The sequence below is a fragment of the Salmo salar genome, chromosome 12 (genome assembly GCF_965601325.2).
Source record: "Salmo salar chromosome 12, fSalSal1, whole genome shotgun sequence".
Taxonomy (NCBI): domain Eukaryota; kingdom Metazoa; phylum Chordata; class Actinopteri; order Salmoniformes; family Salmonidae; genus Salmo; species Salmo salar.
Genome location: NC_138302.1, coordinates 10,413,421 through 10,434,393, shown reverse-complemented (window position 1 = coordinate 10,434,393; position 20,973 = coordinate 10,413,421). Strand labels below are relative to the sequence as shown.

At 44.7% G+C, this 20,973-nt stretch overlaps 1 protein-coding gene across 2 annotated transcripts in view; it reads left to right on the top strand.

Moving 5' to 3' along the window:
• The first annotated feature begins 972 nt into the window (after window positions 1–972).
• The window catches only part of LOC106564136 (uncharacterized), a 54,435-nt gene continuing 34,434 nt past the window's right edge, over window positions 973–20,973 (top strand). The window contains exons 1-6 of one of the 2 annotated variants that reach the window (XM_082958559.1): window positions 974–1,332; window positions 2,798–2,846; window positions 10,877–11,018; window positions 11,964–12,151; window positions 12,884–13,014; window positions 15,061–17,601. In XM_082958559.1, coding sequence (XP_082814685.1) covers window positions 1,190–1,332; window positions 2,798–2,846; window positions 10,877–11,018; window positions 11,964–12,151; window positions 12,884–13,014; window positions 15,061–17,601 — 3,194 coding nt within the window. In that variant the 5' untranslated portion in view covers window positions 974–1,189. Of the gene's footprint in view, window positions 1,333–2,797; window positions 2,847–10,876; window positions 11,019–11,963; window positions 12,152–12,883; window positions 13,015–15,060; window positions 17,602–20,973 lie in introns of both variants that reach the window. The other variant, XM_082958560.1, reaches the window with a different exon arrangement.

The following is a 20,973-nucleotide window of genomic DNA, read 5'->3' as shown; positions in this document are numbered from 1 at the left end:
TTGTAAATTCATGACTAGAGCATTGCTTTCTTTCTCCCTCTCTGCTCTTTACTCTCTCTCCCTCTCTTCTCCCCCCCACAGAAACCTTTTCAGGTGTCAAATCAGTCGACTTAATCGGTTTGATTTGATCACCAAAAAGAACCACATAGACAACTCTCTTGTAACTGATACTTGCCTTGTTCTTGCAACAAAATACTACTGTAATTGTAAATTCATGAATAGAGCAATACTTTCTTTCTCTCTCACCTCTCTCTCTCTCTCTCTCTCTCTCTCTCTCTCTCTCTCTCTCTCTCTCTCTCTCTCTCTCTCTCCCTCAAAAGAAACAGCCACGGACCGATGACGAGCGTCAATGGGTGTAAGTTGATATCAAGAAACTCCGATATCAGAAAACACCCCCTTTTCTGGAAGTACCCGTTTGACCCTGCCCATTCTACGTCACGACAAGAAACCTTTTCAGGTATCAAATCAGTTTTTCATTTGATTGCCAAACAGAATCAAGGATGTATATCAACACTAGAATAAATATACTATGTATTGGCCATTGAGAGGCTTTGAAGCCACCGGTCGACCATATTGGTACTCCCCAGTAGCAGTCATCCATAGGAATGAATGGAATTATACAGTATTTCAATTAAATGTTTCAAAGACAAAATGACATGTATTTTTTTTGTAGTGGGGACATTAGTAATCTCCCCAAAATTATACTTTAAGGAAAACATGTTATATATATATATATATATATATATATATATGTATATATATATATATATATATATATATTGTTTTATGTTTAACTCACATAATGTAAAGTATGCATTGTGGTGTCTGTAATAGAATAAAAGTGGCGTTAACGAATGTTGACATTAATAAATGGATTTCTATATCTTCCAGAATATGTTTTCCATCGGTAGGGGAGTGACAAGATGGAGGCGCGGTGGCTTCAACACAGCGACCCGTATCTTTTATCTAGTGTATTTATATAAATCATTGAACAGAACCACGCGGACGACTTTCTCTCTCTCTTTTTAATGCGGTTTCCCCAATCATTCGTCAGAAGTTGGATCAAAACCTTTTTCCCCGTAAGGCGGATTTCAGTCACTAGTCTATTTATTTAAGTTGCCGTCAGTTCGTGAACTTGGTTCGCGTCTTGCCGCTTGCACTCGGTTCGGGGTTTCGGGAGAGAACTAGGATGTCTGCGGTGAAAGCGCTGCAACAGTGGTGTAAGATCCAGGTTCAGGGTTACAGAGATGTCACTATCACCAATATGACAACTTCTTTCAGGGACGGGATGGCTTTCTGCGCCCTCATTCACCGAAACAGACCCGACCTCATGTAAGTAGAGGGCAGTATCGATAGAACTACTTTGAGAGTTACGAAATTCTATGAGGAAGCTAATAAACTCGACAGTTTAAACAGAATGAGTCTTGATTTTTGTCTTAGTTCCTATGGTGACAGCGTAACCTGTATTTATTGCAATAAAGTAGCACTTGTATGCAACACGAAATAAATATTATGTTAAAGTTTCCTTTCATTGCCTGGAGGTAGTACCCTGTAAGTATCAGTAGCCTAACAACATGGAAATGAAAACCCTACAACTCTTGCCAACTCAACGTGGCAGTAAACATTTGTGCTTCCTTCCGATTTGTAAACTAATCCTCAAATTAAAAACGGAATTTGACACGATTTCTGAATATAAAAATATCTGTATCAGTGATAAAGCCTAGTCTTTTGTCAAATCTTTCTTTTAAAGACACAGTAGATTCTAGGTTTACAGTAAACAGTTGATGACAGGGTAACCATCTAAACATAACATTGACTATTTGAGATAATCAGTAGCCTAGGAAGTCCACTGTTTGAATGACAAGGCGTCTTTTCCACATGTTTCACTCAAAGGAGAACTCAGTCTAAAGACCCAAATATATCTATTTTTTTATAGAATCAGTGGAAAACTGGTGTGTGAGACTGACTCTGATTTGCATTTTGACATTTTAATAATAGCAAAGTGAATCACTGGTCATAAGATGGAGTGACATCATTGATGCTGTGGTTATGATTGTGTCGTTCTCAAGTGAAGACGTTTTTGAATGATTCTGCAAAGGAGTCGGAGCAAATGGAATGGCATCCCATGTGTTTGCCGTATTTTGATACCACTCCACTGATTTCACTACAGCCATTACCACGAGCCTGTTCTCCCCAATTACAGTGCCACCAACCTCCTGTGGACTAGATTGAGATCCAGGGAATAATGGCAGGTAGCTTGTGTCAGTGGTGTGAGATCCAGGGAATAATGGCAGGTAGCTTGTGTCAGTGGTGTGAGATCCAGGGAATAATGACAGGTAGCTTGTGTCAGTGGTGTGAGATCCAGGGAATAATGGCAGGTAGCTTGCTTCAGTGGTGTGGGAGATCCAGGGAATAATGGCAGGTAGCTTGTGTCAGTGGTGTGTGAGATCCAGGGAATAATGACAGGTAGCTTGTGTCAGTGGTGTGAGATCCAGGGAATAATGGCAGGTAGCTTGCTTCAGTGGTGTGTGTGAGCTCCAGGGAATAATGACAGGTAGCTTGTGTCAGTGGTGTGAGATCCAGGGAATAATGGCAGGTAGCTTGCTTCAGTGGTGTGTGTGAGATCCAGGGAATAATGGCAGGTAGATTGCTTCAGTGGGGTGTGAGATCCAGGGAATAATGACAGGTAGCTTGCTTCAGTGGGGTGTGAGAAGCAGGGAATAATGTCAGGTAGCTTGTGTCAGTGGTGTGCTTGATGTGTCATGTCATCAACCAAATCTGTGCTTCTTCTCCTCAGTGACTTTGATTCCCTGAAGAAGGAGAATGTCTATGACAACAACCACCTGGTAAGTTACTGATGAACACACACATACGTGTGATAGCGGCATGGCTCGGGTGGTTGATGTCCTTGAGGATTTTTTTGGCCTTCCTGTGACATCGGGTGCTGTAGGTGTCGTCGTCTCCCACCCCCCCCCCCCATCCCCCCCCCCACCCCCCACGTGATGCGTTGGGTAGACCGCACCACCCTCTGGAGAGCCCTGCGGTTGCGGGCAATGCAGTTGCCGTACCAGGCGATGATTCAGCCTGACAGGATGCTCTCAATTGTGCATCTGTAAAAGTTTGAGGGTTTTAGGTACCAAGACAAATTTCTTCAGCCATAGACTGCTATAGATTATACAGCCAGCTGAGTCTCACTACTCCACACCATAGACTACTATAGATTATACAGCCAGCTGAGTCTCACTAGTCCTCACCATAGACTGCTATAGATTATACAGCCAGCTGAGTCTCACTACTCCTCACCATAGACTACTATAGATTATACAGCCAGCTGAGTCTCACCATAGACTGCTATAGATTATACAGCCAGCTGAGTCTCACCATAGACTGCTATAGATTATACAGCCAGCTGAGTCTCACTACTCCTCACCATAGACTACTATAGATTATACAGCCAGCTGAGTCTCACCATAGACTACTATAGATTATACAGCCAGCTGAGTCTCACTACAGCCAGCTGAGTCTCACTACAGCCAGCTGAGTCTCACCATAGACGACTATAGATTATACAGCCAGCTGAGTCTCACCATAGACTACTATAGATTATACAGTCAGCTGAGTCTCACCATAGATTATACAGTCAGATGAGTCTCACCATAGACTACTATAGATTATACAGTCAGCAGAGTCTCACCATAGACTACTATAGATTATACAGCCAGCTGAGTCTCACTACTCCTCACCATAGACTACTATAGATTATACAGCCAGCTGAGTCTCACCATAGACTACTATAGATTATACAGCCAGCTGAGTCTCACCATACACCACTATAGATTATACAGCCAGCTGAGTCTCACCATAGACTACTATAGATTATACAGCCAGCTGAGTCTCACTACTCCTCACCATAGACTACTATAGATTATACAGCCAGCTGAGTCTCACCATAGACTACTATAGATTATACAGCCAGCTGAGTCTCACTACAGCCAGCTGAGTCTCACCATAGACGACTATAGATTATACAGCCAGCTGAGTCTCACCATAGACTACTATAGATTATACAGTCAGCTGAGTCTCACCATAGATTATACAGTCAGATGAGTCTCACCATAGACTACTATAGATTATACAGTCAGCAGAGTCTCACCATAGACTACTATAGATTATACAGCCAGCTGAGTCTCACTACTCCTCACCATAGACTACTATAGATTATACAGCCAGCTGAGTCTCACCATAGACTACTATAGATTATACAGCCAGCTGAGTCTCACCATACACCACTATAGATTATACAGCCAGCTGAGTCTCACCATAGACTACTATAGATTATACAGCCAGCTGAGTCTCACTACTCCTCACCATAGACTACTATAGATTATACAGCCAGCTGAGTCTCACCATAGACTACTATAGATTATGCAGTCAGCTGAGTCTCACCATAGACTACTATAGATTATACAGCCAGCTGAGTCTCACTACTCCTCACCATAGACTGCTATAGATTATACAGCCAGCTGAGTCTCACCATAGACTACTATAGATTATACAGCCAGCTGAGTCTCACTACTCCTCACCATAGACTACTATAGATTATACAGCCAGCAAAGTCTCACCATAGACTACTATAGATTATACAGCCAGCTGAGTCTCACTACTCCTCACCATAGACTGCTATAGATTATACAGCCAGCTGAGTCTCACCATAGACTACTGTAGATTATGCAGTCATCTGAGTCTCACCATAGACTACTATAGATTATACAGCCAGTTGAGTCTCACTACTCCTCACCATAGACTGCTATAGATTATACAGCCAGCTGAGTCTCACCATAGACTACTATAGATTATACAGCCAGCTGAGTCTCACTACTCCTCACCATAGACTGCTATAGATTATACAGCCAGCTGAGTCTCACCATAGACTACTGTAGATTATGCAGTCAGCTGAGTCTCACCATAGACTACTATAGATTATACAGCCAGCTGAGTCTCACCACAGACTACTATAGATTATACAGCCAGCTGAGTCTCACTACAGCCAGCTGAGTCTCACCATAGACAACTATAGATTATACAGCCAGCTGAGTCTCACCATAGACTACTATAGATTATACAGTCAGATGAGTCTCACCATAGACTACTATAGATTATACAGTCAGCTGAGTCTCACCATAGACTACTATAGATTATACAGCCAGCTGAGTCTCACCATAGATTATACAGTCAGATGAGTCTCACCATAGACTACTATAGATTATACAGTCAGATGAGTCTCACCATAGACTACTATAGATTATACAGTCAGCTGAGTCTCACCATAGACTACTATAGATTATACAGCCACCTGAGTATCACCATAGACTACTATAGATTATACAGTCAGATGAGTCTCACCATAGACTACTATAGATTATACAGTCAGATGAGTCTCACCATAGACTACTATAGATTATACAGTCAGCTGAGTCTCACCATAGACTACTATAGATTATACAGTCAGCTGAGTCTCACCATAGACTACTATAGATTATACAGTCAGCTGAGTCTCACCATAGACTACTATAGATTATACAGTCAGCTGAGGCTCACCCTAGACTACTATAGATTATACAGCCAGCTGAGTCTCACCATAGACTACTATAGATTATACAGCCAGCTGAGTCTCACCATAGACTACTATAGATTATACAGCCAGCTGAGTCTCACCATAGACTACTATAGATTATACAGCCAGCTGAGTCTCACCATAGACTACTATAGATTATACAGCCAGCTGAGTCTCACCATAGACTACTATAGATTATACAGCCAGCTGAGTCTCACCATAGACTACTATAGATTATGCAGTCAGCTGAGTCTCACCATAGACTACTATAGGTTATGCAGTCAGCTGAGTCTCACCATAGACTACTATAGGTTATACAGCCAGCTGAGTCTCACTACTCCTCACCATAGACTACTATAGATTATACAGCCAGCTGAGTCTCACTACTCCTCACCATAGACTGCTATAGATTATACAGCCAGCTGAGTCTCACCATAGACTACTGTAGATTATACAGTCAGCTGAGTCTCACCATAGACTACTATAGATTATACAGCCAACTGACTGTCACTCCAGACCATAAACTCCAGCAAACTGACCACCATTTGAGCACCAATTCATTACATAGAGTGATATATCTAGGCCTATCACTCTACCACTATACTTCTGACATTAGAACTACAGAAACATTCTACCGCTATACTTCTGACATAGAACTACTGTAACATTCTAGCGTCTGGATTATTCTGACATAGAACTACAGTAACATTCTAGCGTCTGGATTATTCTGACATAGAACTACAGTAACATTCTAGCCTCTGACATAGAACTACAGTAACATTCTAGCGTCTGGATTATTCTGACATAGAATTACAGTAACATTCTAGCCTCTGAATTATTCTGACACAGAACTACTGTAACAGTCTACCACTATAGTTCTGACATAGAACTACTGTAACATTCTAGCGTCTGGATTATTCTGACATAGAACGACAGTAACATTCTACCACTATACTTCTGACATAGAACTACAGTAACATTCTAGCCTCTGAATTATTCTGACATAGAACTACAGTTATAGCCTGGAGGTTTCCTCAGGGCAGGGAGAGAGAAGGGAGAGGTTAGCCTGGAGGTTTCCTCAGGGCAGGGAGAGAGAAGGGAGAGTTAGCCTGGAGGTTTCCTCAGGGCAGGGAGAGAGAAGGGAGAGTTAGCCTGGAGGTTTCCTCAGGGCAGGGAGAGAGAAGGGAGAGTTAGCCTGGAGGTTTCCTCAGGGCAGGGAGAGAGACGCGAGAGTTAGCCTGGAGGTTTCCTCAGGGCAGGGAGAGAGAAGGGAGAGGTTAGCCTGGAGGTTTCCTCAGGGCAGGGAGAGAGAAGGGAGAGGTTTGCCCGGAGGTTTCCTCAGGGCAGGGAGAGAGAAGGGAGAGGTTAGCCCGGAGGTTTCCTCAGGGCAGGGAGAGAGAAGGGAGAGGTTAGCCCGGAGGTTTCCTCAGGGCAGGGAGAGACAAGGGAGAGGTTAGCCCAGAGGTTTCCTCAGGGCAGGGAGAGAGAAGGGAGAGATTAGCCCAGAGGTTTCCTCAGGGCAGGGAGAGAGAAGGGAGAGGTTAGCCCGGAGGTTTCCTCAGGGCAGGGAGAGAGAAGGGAGAGATTAGCCCGGAGGTTTCCTCAGGGCAGGGAGAGGTTAGCCCGGAGGTTTCCTCAGGGCAGGGAGAGTTAGAAGGGAGAGGTTAGCCTGGAGGTTTCCTCAGGGCAGGGAGAGAGAAGGGAGAGGTTAGCTCGGAGGTTTCCTCAGGGCAGGGAGAGAGAAGGGAGAGGTTAGCCTGGAGGTTTCCTCAGGGCAGGGAGAGAGAAGGGAGAGGTTAGCCTGGAGGTTTCCTCAGGGCAGGGAGAGAGAAGGGAGAGGTTAGCCTGGAGGTTTCCTCAGGGCAGGGAGAGAGAAGGGAGAGTTAGCCTGGAGGTTTCCTCAGGGCAGGGAGAGAGAAGGGAGAGGTTAGCCTGGAGGTTTCCCCAGGGCAGGGAGAGAGAAGGGAGAGGTTAGCCTGGAGGTTTCCTCAGGGCAGGGAGAGAGAAGGGAGAGGTTAGCCTGGAGGTTTCAACTGTGTGTGTGTGTGTGTCATGGCTGGCCTGCCTTCAGAAGTTGGATCATAGTAATGTAAATAGCTAAATAGCTTTTTAGAACTGTAGTGATGAACTGATAACAGTCAGCCGGTTTCAGACACAGACATGTTGTTTATCAAATCATCTTGTCACAGGATACAGCTCAAATGGCACCCTATTCCCTAAATAGTGCACAACTTTTCACCAGGGTCCATAGTGCTTGGGTCAAATGTAGTGGACTTTATAGGGAACAGGGCCCTACTTGGAATGCTGTTATGGAGTAGCTCTTCTGTCCTTCCTTTCTGCTTCCATGGAGTTGGTGTTCCAGGAAATGGTGTGGATGAGGGGAGCATGTCCTGCTGCAGACACACACACACACACACACACACACACACACTTTGACTGTTGAAACCCCCGGGCTTTCCATTCTTTCTCCTAGTCATCAGGAAGCCAGGAACATTTCTGACTTGAAAGTGAGGACTCTAACAGGAGAAATTCCCAAGAACTTCAGACTGTTGATGGTCCTGCAATGGTTTCTCTTTACGTCCTGTTCTCTTTAAGTCCGGTTTCTCTTGGCCTTCCCTGTAGCTCAGTTGGTAGAGCATGGTGTTTGCAACGCCAGGGTTGTGGGTTCGTTTCCCACGGGGGGCCAGCACATAAAATAAATAAATAAATGAAATGTATGCATTCACTACTGTAAGTCGCTCTGGATAAGAGCGTCTGCTAAATGACTAAAATGTAAAAAAAAAAAAATGTAAAAAATGTCCTGAATCACTGCTGTTATCTATCCTGTCCGTTTCTCTTTCCTGAATCACTACTATGATCTATCCTGTCCTGTCTTTACATGTCTGTTTCTCTTTCCTGAATCACTACTGTGATCTATCCTGTCCTGTCTTTACATGTCCGTTTCTCTTTCCTGAATCACTGCTGTGATCTATCCTGTCCTGTCTTTACATGTCCGTTTCTCTTTCCTGAATCACTACTGTGATCTATCCTGTCCTGTCTTTACATGTCTGTTTCTCTTTCCTGAATCACTGCTGTGATCTATCCTGTCCTGTCTTGTCTGTTTCCTTCTCATACTTTATTTGTTCAGGTCTAAAATCGCAGCTGTAGAACCAGGCCAGCCTGCCAGGCCAGCTACTTCAGTTGCTTGGGCTGTATTCACACACATAGTCCATTACAACACTAAGACCTACATAGCAGCTACTGTAAACAAGGAGTTAACCCACATTCTGCCTTGCAAATTCAGAAATTAGTGGACAGGGATTTCTCAAACACAGAAATAGTAACAAAGACATCTCTCTTTCTCACACACAAAGTCACTTTACCAGCTATTCCAGTCATGTGGGAGTGTTGGAATGAGAACAGCACTTTGTCTCTGAGTCTCTGCCTCTATAGACCAATGGGAGTGTTGGAATGAGAACAACACTTTGTCTCTGAGTCTCTGCCTCTATAGACCAATGGGAGTGTTGGAATGAGAATAACACTTTGTCTCTGAGTCTCTGCCTCTATAGACCAATGGGAGTGTTGGAATGAGAACAACACTTTGTCTCTGAGTCTCTGCCTCTATAGACCAATGGGAGTGTTGGAATGAGAATAACACTTTGTCTCTGAGTCTCTGCCTCTATAGACCAATGGGAGTGTTGGAATGAGAATACAAATGTGTTGCATACAAAGTAGCAACACATACAAACCTAGCTAACTAGCTGCCGAATAGGCATCAACTCACCACGTAGCTTGTTCTTAATGTTTGTCCATAGGCAACCAGAGTGAGGACAGACATTTTTCGGAATAAACGTGATGAGTGAAAAACGCAATGAAATAGACCACTCCCTACCCGGTATCTTATTCTGCCTCTATGCAAATTTGTATGCTTTGTTTTTTGGCAACCTTGTTATTTACGAAGTTTTTGGAATAGATTCCTGTTGGAACATTTCACAAATTATACCCACCCGGCTTGAAGTCATAAACAGCGCAATGCTTGAAGCACAGCGAAGGGCTGCTGGCAAAACGCAATAAAGTGCTGTTTGAATGAATGCTTACGAGCCTGCTGCTGCCTACCACCACTCAGTCAGACTGCTCTATCAAATCATAGACTTAATTATAACATAATAGCACAGAAATACGAGCCTTAGGTCATTAATATGGTCGAATCCGGAAACTATCATCTCGAAAACAAAACGTTTTTTTCTTTCAGTGAAATACGGAACCGTTCCGTATTTTATCTAACGGGTGGCATCCCTAAGTCTAAATATTCCTGTTACATTGCACAACCTTCAATGTTATGTCGTAATTACGTAAAATTCTGGCAAATTAGTTCGCAACGAGCCAGGCGGCCCAAACGGTTGCATATACCCTGACTCTGCGTGCAATGAACTCTAGAGATGTGACACAATTTCATGTTAGCAGGCAATATTAACTAAATATGCAGGTTTAAAAATATATACTTGTGTATTGATTTTAAAGAAAGGCATTGATGTTTATGGTTAGGTACATTGGTGCAACGACAGTGCTTTTTTCGCAAATATACCAATTACCGATTGTTATGAAAACTTGAAATCGGCCCTAATTAATTGGCCATTCCGATTAATCGGTCGACCTCTACTTTAGTCTGACAATTTTTAGGGCCTTCTGACACCGCCTGGTATTGAGGTCCTGGATGGCAGGAAGCTCGCCCCAGTGATGTACTGGGCCGTACACACTACCCTCTGTTGCGCCTTGTGGACGGATTCCAAGCAGTTGGCAGCACGGCAAGATGCTCTCAGCGGTGCAGCTGTAGAACTTTTTGAGGATCTGAAGACCCATGCCAAATCTTTTCAGCCTGCTGAGGGGGAAGAGACGTTGTCGTGCCTTCTTGTTCTGTGCTCCCAGGCATTCCAACCTTCTTGATATCTCTTTGTTCCCAGGTGTACAGCCTTCTATGTATCTGTGGGTTCCAGCCTTCTATGTATCTGTGGGTTCCAGCCTTCTATGTATCTGTGGGTTCCAGCCTTCTATGTATCTGTGGGTTCCAGCCTTCTATGTATCTGTGGTATGTATCTGTGGGTTCCAGCCTTCTATGTATCTGTGGGTTCCAGCCTTCTATGTATCTGTGGGTTCCAGCCGTCTATGTATCTGTGGGTTCCAGCCGTCTATGTATCTGTGGGTTCCAGCCGTCTATGTATCTGTGGGTTCCAGCCGTCTATGTATCTGTGTGTTCCAGCCTTCAATGTATCTGTGTGCTCCCAGGCGTTCCGGGTAGCGGAGGATGAGTTGGGGATCCCAGCTCTGTTAGATGCTGAGGACATGGTGGCCCTGAAGATACCAGACAGACTCAGTATTCTGACATATGTCTCACAATACTACAACCACTTCCATGGCAAATCACCTAGTGAGTAGTACACATACATACATACATACATACATACATACATACATATTGAGTAAACATGTGCAAGCATACATACACATGACATGCTGCCCACATGCTGCCAACACGCTGCCCACATGATACCCACCCGCTGCCAACACGCTGCCAACATGCTGCCCACATGATACTCACATGCTGCCCACATGATACCCACCCGCTGCCAACACGCTGCCCACATGATACCCACCCGCTGCCAACATGCTGCCCACATGATACCCACCCGCTGCCAACATGCTGCCCACATGATACTCACATGCTGCCCACATGATACCCACACGCTGCCAACAGGTTGCCCACATGATACTCACGAGCTGCCCACATAATACTGACACGCTGCCCACATGCTACTGACACGCTGCCCACACGCTGCCCACATGATACTCATGCTGCCCACATGATACTCACGCTGCCCACATGATACTCACGCTGCCCACATGATACTCACGCTGTCCACACGCTGCCCACATTCTGTCCACACGCTGCCCACATTCTGTCCACACGCTGCCCACATGATACTGACACGTTGCCCACATGATACTGACACGTTGCCCACATGATACTGACACGTTGCCCACATGATACTGACACGCTGCCCACACGATACTGACACGCTGCCCACACGATACTGACACGCTGCCCACACGATACTGACACGCTGCCCACACGATACTGACACGCTGCCCACACGATACTGACACGCTGCCCACACGATACTGACACGCTGCCCACACGCTGCCCACACGATACTGACACGCTGCCAACACGATACTGACACGCTGCCCACACGATACTGACACGCTGCCCACACGATACTGACACGCTGCCCACACGCTGCTCACACGATATGGGCACACACATACTGTGATGAACTTTGTGATCAAGTAGTGTGTGTGTGTGTGTGTGTAGTTGGCGGCATGGCGGGGATAAAGCGTCCAGCGGAGGCATCCACAGAAGAGGGGCCTTCTGGGAAAAAGAACCAAGCAGTTGTCTCCAAGGTCTTCCCCGCCTCTCCCCCCTCTAAATCCACTACTGAGAACCGCCCTCCCCCCTCCTCCTCACCCAAAGCCTCAACCAGACCAGACAGGGCAGCACAGGTAAGGATCTCCTTTAAATACTCTTCTCCAGGGTTGGCCAACCCTGTTCCTGGAGAGATGCCCTCCTGTGGGGTTTCACTCCGGCCCCAGTTGTAACTAGCCTGATTGGTCGTATTAACAAGCTAATTATTATTACTAGTTGTTGATTGTTGATGGATATTGATGTTGTAGTGCATTGTTGAAGAGTTAATAGCAAAGCAAGCGTTTCACTGTACCTTGTGCACGTGACCAATACACTTTGATTTGATTGTATTGCCAGTCTATGTCAGATAGTCCAGTGAGTGTTGTTGAGACTGGTAGGCTATGAACAGGTGCTTTGTCAAAGCCTATGTCAGATATTTAGCTCCATATAACGAGGAGGAATACAATAAGATTCTCCTATTTTCTAGTGTAGGTTTGTAATTCAAAATGTTTTGTTTTCTGTTTTGTTTCTAGCGATTTGAAATAAAAATAATAATTGTTTCACGGACCCACTGTAGTCCCTCCAATAACCCCTAGGGGACCCTAATACTCCTGCCTGTAGTCCCTCCAATAACCCCTAGGGGACCCTAATACTCCTGCCTGTAGTCCCTCCAATAACCCCTAGGGGACCCTAATACTCCTGCCTGTAGTCCCTCCAATAACCCCTAGGGGACCCTAATACTCCTGCCTGTAGTCCCTCCAATAACCCCTAGGTTACTAGGTTAAATACTGTCTGTTGTAACTAACAGAAGGCTAATCTCTCCCCCCCAGAAGGATGTGTTGTCGGACCGCTCCAATAAGACGGGGACTCTGAGCAGTAAGTGTTCCGTGTGTAATAAACACGTTCATCTGGTCCAGAGACACCTAGTGGATGGGAGGCTGTATCACAGGAGCTGTGCCAGGTAAGACTTGACCATGTTAATGACTCCACCATGTTATTATACCAGTCACCTATTGAAAGGGTTAACTCTATGGAGCTGTACCATGTGTTATTATACCAGTCACCTATTGAAAGGGTTAACTCTATGGAGCTGTACCATGTGTTATTATACCAGTCACCTATTGAAAGGGTTAACTCTATGGAGCTGTACCATGTGTTATTATACCAGTCACCTATTGAAAGGGTTAACTCTATGGAGCTGTACCATGTGTTATTATACCAGTCACCTATTGAAAGGGTTAACTACAGTTGAAGTCGGGAAGTTTACATGCACTTAGGTTGGAGTCATTAAAACTTGTTTTTCAACCAGTCCACAAATTTCTTGTTTACAAACTATAGTTTTGGCAAGTCACTGAGGACATCTACTTTGTGCATGACACAAGTAATTTTTCCAACAATTGTTTACAGACAGATTATTTCATTTATAATTCACTGTATCACAATTCCAGTGGGTCAGAAGTTTACATACACTATGTTGACTGTGACTTTAAACAGCTTGGAAAATTCCAGAAAATGATGTCATGGCTTTAGAAGCTTCTGATAGGCTGTGGTAGGCTGTGTACCTGTGGATGTATTTCAAGGCCTACCTTCAAACTTGGTGCCTCTTTGCTTGACATCATAGGAAAATCTAAAATCAGCCAAGACCTCAGAAAAGAAATTGTAGACCTCCACAAATCTGGTTCATCCTTGGGAGCAATTTCCAAACACCTGAAGGTACCATGTTCATCTGTACAAACAATAGTATGCAAGTATAAACACCATGGGACCACGCAGCCGTCATACCGCTCAGGAAGGAGACGCGTTCTGTCTCCTAGAGATGAACGTACTTTGGTGCGAAAAGTGCAAATCAATCCCAGAACAACAGCAAAGGACCTTGTGAAGATGCTGGAGGAAACGTGTACGAAAGTATCTATATCCAGAGTAAAACGAGTCCTTTATCGACATAACCTGAAAGGCCGCTCAGCAAGGAAGAAGCCACTGCTCCAAAACCACCATAGAAAAGCCAGACTATGGTTTGCAACTGCACAACCATAGTCTGGCTTTTTGGAGAAATGTCCTCTGGTCTGATGAAACAAAAATAGAACTGTTTGGCCATAATGACCATTGTTATGTTTGGAGGAAAAAGGGGGAGGCTTGCAAGCCGAAGAACACCATCCCAACCGTGAAGCACGGGGGTGGCAGCATCATGTTGTGTGGGCAGGAAAATTATGTGGCTATATTGAAGCAACATCTCAAGACATCAGTCAGGAAGTTAAAGCTTGGTCACAAATGGGTCTTCCAAATGAGCAATGACCCCAAGCATACTTCCAAAGTTGTGGCAAAATGGCTTAAGGACAACAAAGTCAAGGTATTGGAGTGGCCATCACAAAGCCCTGACCTCAATCCTATAGAACATTTGTGGGCAGAACTGAAAAAGCGTGTGCGAGCAAGGAGGCCTACAAACCTGACTCAGTTACACCAGCTCTGTCCGGAGGAATGGGCCAAAATTCACCCAACTTATTGTGGGAAGCTAGTGGAAGGCTACCCAAAATGTTTGACCCAAGTTAAACAATTTAAAGGCAATGCTACCGAATACTAATTGACTGTATGTAAACTTCCGACTTCATCTGTATATGGAGCTGTACCATGTGTTATTATACCAGTCACCTATTGAAAGGGTTAACTCTATGGAGCTGTACCATGGTAGACAGCTGTACTTCACACTACGTTCATTACTGTAACATGTATCAGTCTATACACGGACAGGTGGAGACAGAGATTTGGTTGGTTGACAGATGTGCAGACAGCCAGACACAATATTGTTTCTACCACTGGTCTTCTGTGGTCTCCATATATAGGTTGGTTTCTATGTCATGTCTGTTCCCGTGTTCTCCATATATAGGTGGTGTTCTATGTCATGTCTGTTCCGATGTTCTCCATATATAGGTGGTGTTCTATGTCATGTCTGTTCCTGTGTTCTCCATATATAGGTGGTGTTCTATGTCATGTCTGTTCCTGTGTTCTCCAGGTGTAGTGAGTGTTCCACCACTCTACTGTCTGGTAACTGTAAACCTGGACCAACACCAGGCTCCTTCATCTGTACCTCCCACCACCACCCCCAGGGGGCGCTGCCAACACACACCCCTCTCCGAGACCTGCCCAAAAACAACCCTACTACCCTTGCTGCCTCCAAATACACCCCTCACCCTCCTCCCACTGTCAAGACCACCCCTCTCTCAGACCTCTCCAAGAATACCCCCGGACCCAAATATACCTCTCACATTCCTCCCAATGTCAAGACCACCCCTCTCTCAGACCTCTCCAAGAATACCCCCGGACCCAAATATACCTCTCACATTCCTCCCACTGTCAAGACCACCCCTCTCTCAGACCTCTCCAAGAATACCCCCGGACCCAAATATACCTCTCACATTCCTCCCACTGTCAAGACCACCCCTCTCTCAGACCTCTCCAAGAATACCCCCGGACCCAAATATACCTCTCACCCTCCTCCCACTGTCAAGACCACCCCTCTCTCAGACCTCTCCAAGAATACCCCCGGACCCAAATACACAGACCCCTCAAAATCCACCCCAGCTCTGACACCCACTAGTACCCCCTCCAAATTTGGCCCTAGCTGGCTGAGCTCCAAAACCACCACCACCTCTGCCGCCTCCTTGCGGCCCAGCCCGGGGCTCTCCTCCCTGGGCATAGTGAGCCCTGCAGCCTCTGGACCCACCGCAGTCCCACGGAGCTTCAACACTACAACTAGCGCCACCACTCCCACAGCATCCAAGACCCAGCAGGCCCGGCTCCAGTTCTTCCAATCTGGGAACACCCCCACTGGGCAGGAGAACCAGGGCAAGACCCAGACTCAGGGACCGGCACAGAGTCTACCCACAAATAGAGTCCCGAATGCCGGCTCGCAGGGGACAGTAGTGGGGGTTGGCCAGGGTGTGAGTGTGGTAGTGAGTTTGGGTGGGGTAGGGGGCAAGGGAGGGGGTTCAGGTTGGGGTGGGGATAAGGGTGTGAATGTGGTGGTAGGTGGGGGTACAGGTGGGGACAGGGACGTGGTTCAGGGTAGAGGTAGAGTTGTCTTCAAGATGGATAGTGATGTGAAAGCCTCTCCATCTAAAGAAGACTGCAGTACCAAGACCCAGGCTGCTGCTGTCATCACTAAGAAACTAACAGAGAACAACACCACAACAACAGCTGGTGCTGTCATCACTAAGAAACTAACAGAGAACAACACCACAACAACAGCTGGTGCTGTCATCACTAAGAAACTAACAGAGAACAACACCACAACAACAGCTGGTGCTGTCATCACTAAGAAACTAACAGAGAACAACACCACAACAACAGCTGGTGCTGTCATCACTAAGAAACTAACAGAGAACAACACCACAACAACAGCTGGTGCTGTCATCACTAAGAAACTAACAGAGAACAACAACACCACAACAACAGCTGGTGCTGTCATCACTAAGAAACTAACAGAGAACAACAACACCACAACAACAGCTGGTGCTGTCATCACTAAGAAACTAACAGAGAACAACAACACCACAACAACAGCTGGTGCTGTCATCACTAAGAAACTAACAGAGAACAACAACACCACAACAACAGCTGGTGCTGTCATCACTAAGAAACTAACAGAGAGCAACAACACCACAACAACAGCTGGTGCTGTCATCACTAAGAAACTAACAGAGAGCAACAACACCACAACAACAGCTGGTGCTGTCATCACTAAGAAACTAACAGAGAGCAACAACACCACAACAACAGCTGGTGCTGTCATCACTAAGAAACTAACAGAGAACAACAACACAACAACAACAGCTGGTGCTGTCATCACTAAGAAACTAACAGAGAACAACAACACAACAACAACAGCTGGTGCTGTCATCACTAAGAAACTAACAGAGAACAACACCACAACAACAGCTGGTGCTGTCATCACTAAGAAACTAACAGAGAACAACAACACCACAACAACAGCTGGTGCTGTCATCACTAAGAAACTAACAGAGAACAACAACACCACAACAACAGCTGGTGCTGTCATCACTAAGAAACTAACAGAGAACAACAACACAACAACAGCTGGTGCTGTCATCACTAAGAAACTAACAGAGAGCAACAACACCACAACAACAGCTGGTGCTGTCATCACTAAGAAACTAACAGAGAACAACACCACAACAACAGCTGGTGCTGTCATCACTAAGAAACTAACAGAGAACAACAACACAACAACAGCTGGTGCTGTCATCACTAAGAAACTAACAGAGAGCAACAACACCACAACAACAGCTGGTGCTGTCATCACTAAGAAACTAACAGAGAGCAACAACACCACAGCTGGTGCTGTCATCACTAAGAAACTAACAGAGAACAACAACACCACAGCTGGTGCTGTCATCACTAAGAAACTAACAGAGAACAACAACACCACAGCTGGTGCTGTCATCACTAAGAAACTAACAGAGAACAACAACACCACAGCTGGTGCTTCAATTCCTCCCTGGCCCCCTGTAGGACTGAAGAAGACTGAGAACAGGTGAGACATCTCAGACATTCTCAGAACTCAACTCTCTCCTCAGGACCCCAAAGGGGTGCACGTTTTTGGTTTTTGCCGTAGCGCTGCACAGCTGATTCAAATAATCAACTAATCATCAGGCTTTGATCATTTGAGTCAGCTGTGCAGTGTTAGGCGGTGCTTCATTTGTAGATCGGGAAGTCCCGGAACACATAGTGAGCGTGAAAACGGGGGGTTACCGGGGGGCTCTGAGGTACCGGAACACATAGTGAGCGTGAAAACGGGGGGTTACCGGGGGGCTCTGAGGTACCGGAACACATAGTGAGCGTGAAAACGGGGGGTTCTGAGGTACCGGAACACACTGTGGGAAAAAAAGTGTCGAACAGAACGTAGCAGCGCAGCAGATGGAGTAAAGAGCCAAGTAGACTATTGTCTCTGGTGGTGAAACGGACAGCGCTCTCCAAGTAGACTGCTGTCTCTGGTGGTGAAACGGACAGCGCTCTCCAAGTAGACTACTGTCTCTGGTGGTGAAACGGACAGCGCTCTCCAAGTAGACTACTGTCTCTGGTGGTGAAACGGACAGCGCTCTCCAAGTAGACTGCTGTCTCTGGTGGTGAAACGGACAGCGCTCTCCAAGTAGACTACTGTCTCTGGTGGTGAAACGGACAGCGCTCTCCAAGTAGACTACTGTCTCTGGTGGTGAACTGGACAGCGCTCTCCAAGGTACTGGTTCATTCAAAGCATTTTAGAAGTCACTGCAGAACACCGGCCATATGCAGACCCAGATTTCAGATCATTTTCTCGACATCAATGTAACAGTAGAACAAATATCACAATATCAGAATATAACTTCAAATAAAATAAATGAATGTAGGCTACAGCAGAACACACATATGAGGATATATAGGCCTCCATATGTTATAATATGAAGCACATTCACCTTAACTTCACAGTACACAACAAGTTTGTAAAGGAAAAATATAAATCCTACCTTTTTTAGTTTTCAAAACCTCCCACAACAGATCTTCCCAAGTCAACTTGATTTATCTCCGATCGCTTTCATTAGAATGTCTACAGTGCGAACAGTGAAATAATGAATGAGTCATGCCGCGAGAGTTGCCATATCCGGGCAAATAGGATCCAGCTCAAATAGGATCCAGCTCAAATTAAGCACTGATGTTAGGGCAAAAAACCAAAACGACCACCCCTTTTGTTTTGGAAATGTTGTATTAGACAGTGTTGGCGCAGCGGTCTAAGGCACTGCATCACTACAGACCCTAGTTCGATTCCAGGCTGTATCACAACCGGCCTTGATTGGGAGTCCTATAGTGCGCCGCGCTATAGCCCAGTGTCGGCCGTCATTGTAAATAAGAATTTGTTCTTAACTGACTTGCCTAGTTAACCTCTCTCGGGCAGATGGGATGCTACCTACGGAACACACGATTCAACAGCCAGTGAAAAATCAGAGCGCCAAATTCAAAAACAACAATGTCATAATTCAAAGTCAAACATACGACTATTTTACACCATTTTAAAGGTACACTTCTCCTTAATGTAACCACATTGTCCGATTTCAAAAAGGCTTTACGGCGAAAGCATAAAGTTAGATTATGTTAGGACAGGTACAACACAAGAAAAACCACACCGCCATTTTCCAAGCAGGAGAGGGGTCACAAATGCCAGAAATTCAGCTAAAATTAAGCACTAACCTTTGACGATCTTCATCAGATGACACTCCTAGGACTCAATGTTAGACAATACATGTATGTTTTGTTCGATAAAGTTCATATTTATATCCAAAAACAGCATTTTACATTGGCGCGTGATGTTCAGAAAATATTTTTGCCTCCAATACTGCCAGTGAATCAGCACAACAATTTACAAAAATACTCATCATAAACGTTGATAAAATATTAAACTGTTATTCAAAGAATTTAAGAACCATCTCCTTTATGCAACCGCTGTGACAGATTTCAAAAAAGCTTCACGGGGAAAGCACACTTTGCAATAATCTAAGTACGGTGCTCAGAAACATACACTAGGCAATACAGATACCCGCCATTTTGGAGTCATCTAAATTCATAAATAGCATTAGAAATATTCACTTACCTTTGATGATCTTCATCAGAAGGCACTTCCAGGAATCCCAGGTCCACAATAAATGTTGTTTTGTTCGATAAAGTCCATAATTTATGTCCAAATACCTCCTTGTTGTTTGCGCGTTCAGTAAGCTACTCCAAATGTAGGAAGCGCGGCCAAAATGTCACCACGAAAAGTCAAAAAAAGTTATATTTACGTTCATTGAAACATGTCAAACGTTGTATAGCATCAACCTTTAGGGCCTTTTTAACTTAGAACCTGTTAGGGACAGATGTTCCGCCAGCGGAACGCCTCACCAATATCCAATAGTGTAGCGTGGCGCGAAATACAAACACCTAAAAAATGCTATAACTTCAATTTCTCAAACATATGACTATTTTACACCATTTTAAAGATAAGACTCTCGTTAATCTAACCACACTGTCCACTTTCAAAAAGGCTTCACAGCGAAAGCAAAACATTAGATTATGTCAGGAGAGTACCCTCCCAAAAATAATCACACAGCCATTTTCAAAGCAAGCATATATGTCACAAAAACCAAAACCACAGCTAAATGCAGCACTAACCTTTGATGATCTTCATCAGATGACACTCCTAGGACATTATGTTATACAATACATGCATGTTTTGTTCAATCAAGTTCATATTTATATCAAAAACCAGCTTTTTACATTAGCATGTGATGCTCAGAACTAGCATACCCACCGAAAACTTCCGGTGAATTTACTAAATTACTCACGATAAACGTTGACAAAAAAACATAACAATTATTTAAAGAATTATAGATACAGAACTCCTTTATGCAATCGCGGTGTCCGATTTTAAAATAGCTTTTCGGTGAAAGCACATTTTGCAATATTCTGAGTACATAGCCCGGCCATCACGACACCCACCAAGTTTGGCACTCACCAAACTCAGATTTACTATAAGAAAAATTGGATTACCTTTGCTGTTCTTCGTCAGAATGCACTCCCAGGACTTCTACTTCAACAACAAATGTTGTTCTGGTTCGAAATAATCCATAGTTATATTGAAATAGCTCCGTTTTGTTCGTGCGTTCAGTTAACTATCCGAACGGTGAAGCGCCGGCGCGTTTCGTGACAAAAAATGTCAAAATATTCCATAACCGTACTTCGAAGCATGTCAAACGCTGTTTAAAATAAATTTTTATGCGATTTTTCTCGTAAAATAGCGATAATATTCCAACCGGGAGACATTGTATCCGTTCAAACAGTGAAAGAAAAAAATCTTGTGCACGAGCGCCTCAGTGTCATTGTTCCCAGAAGGACCACT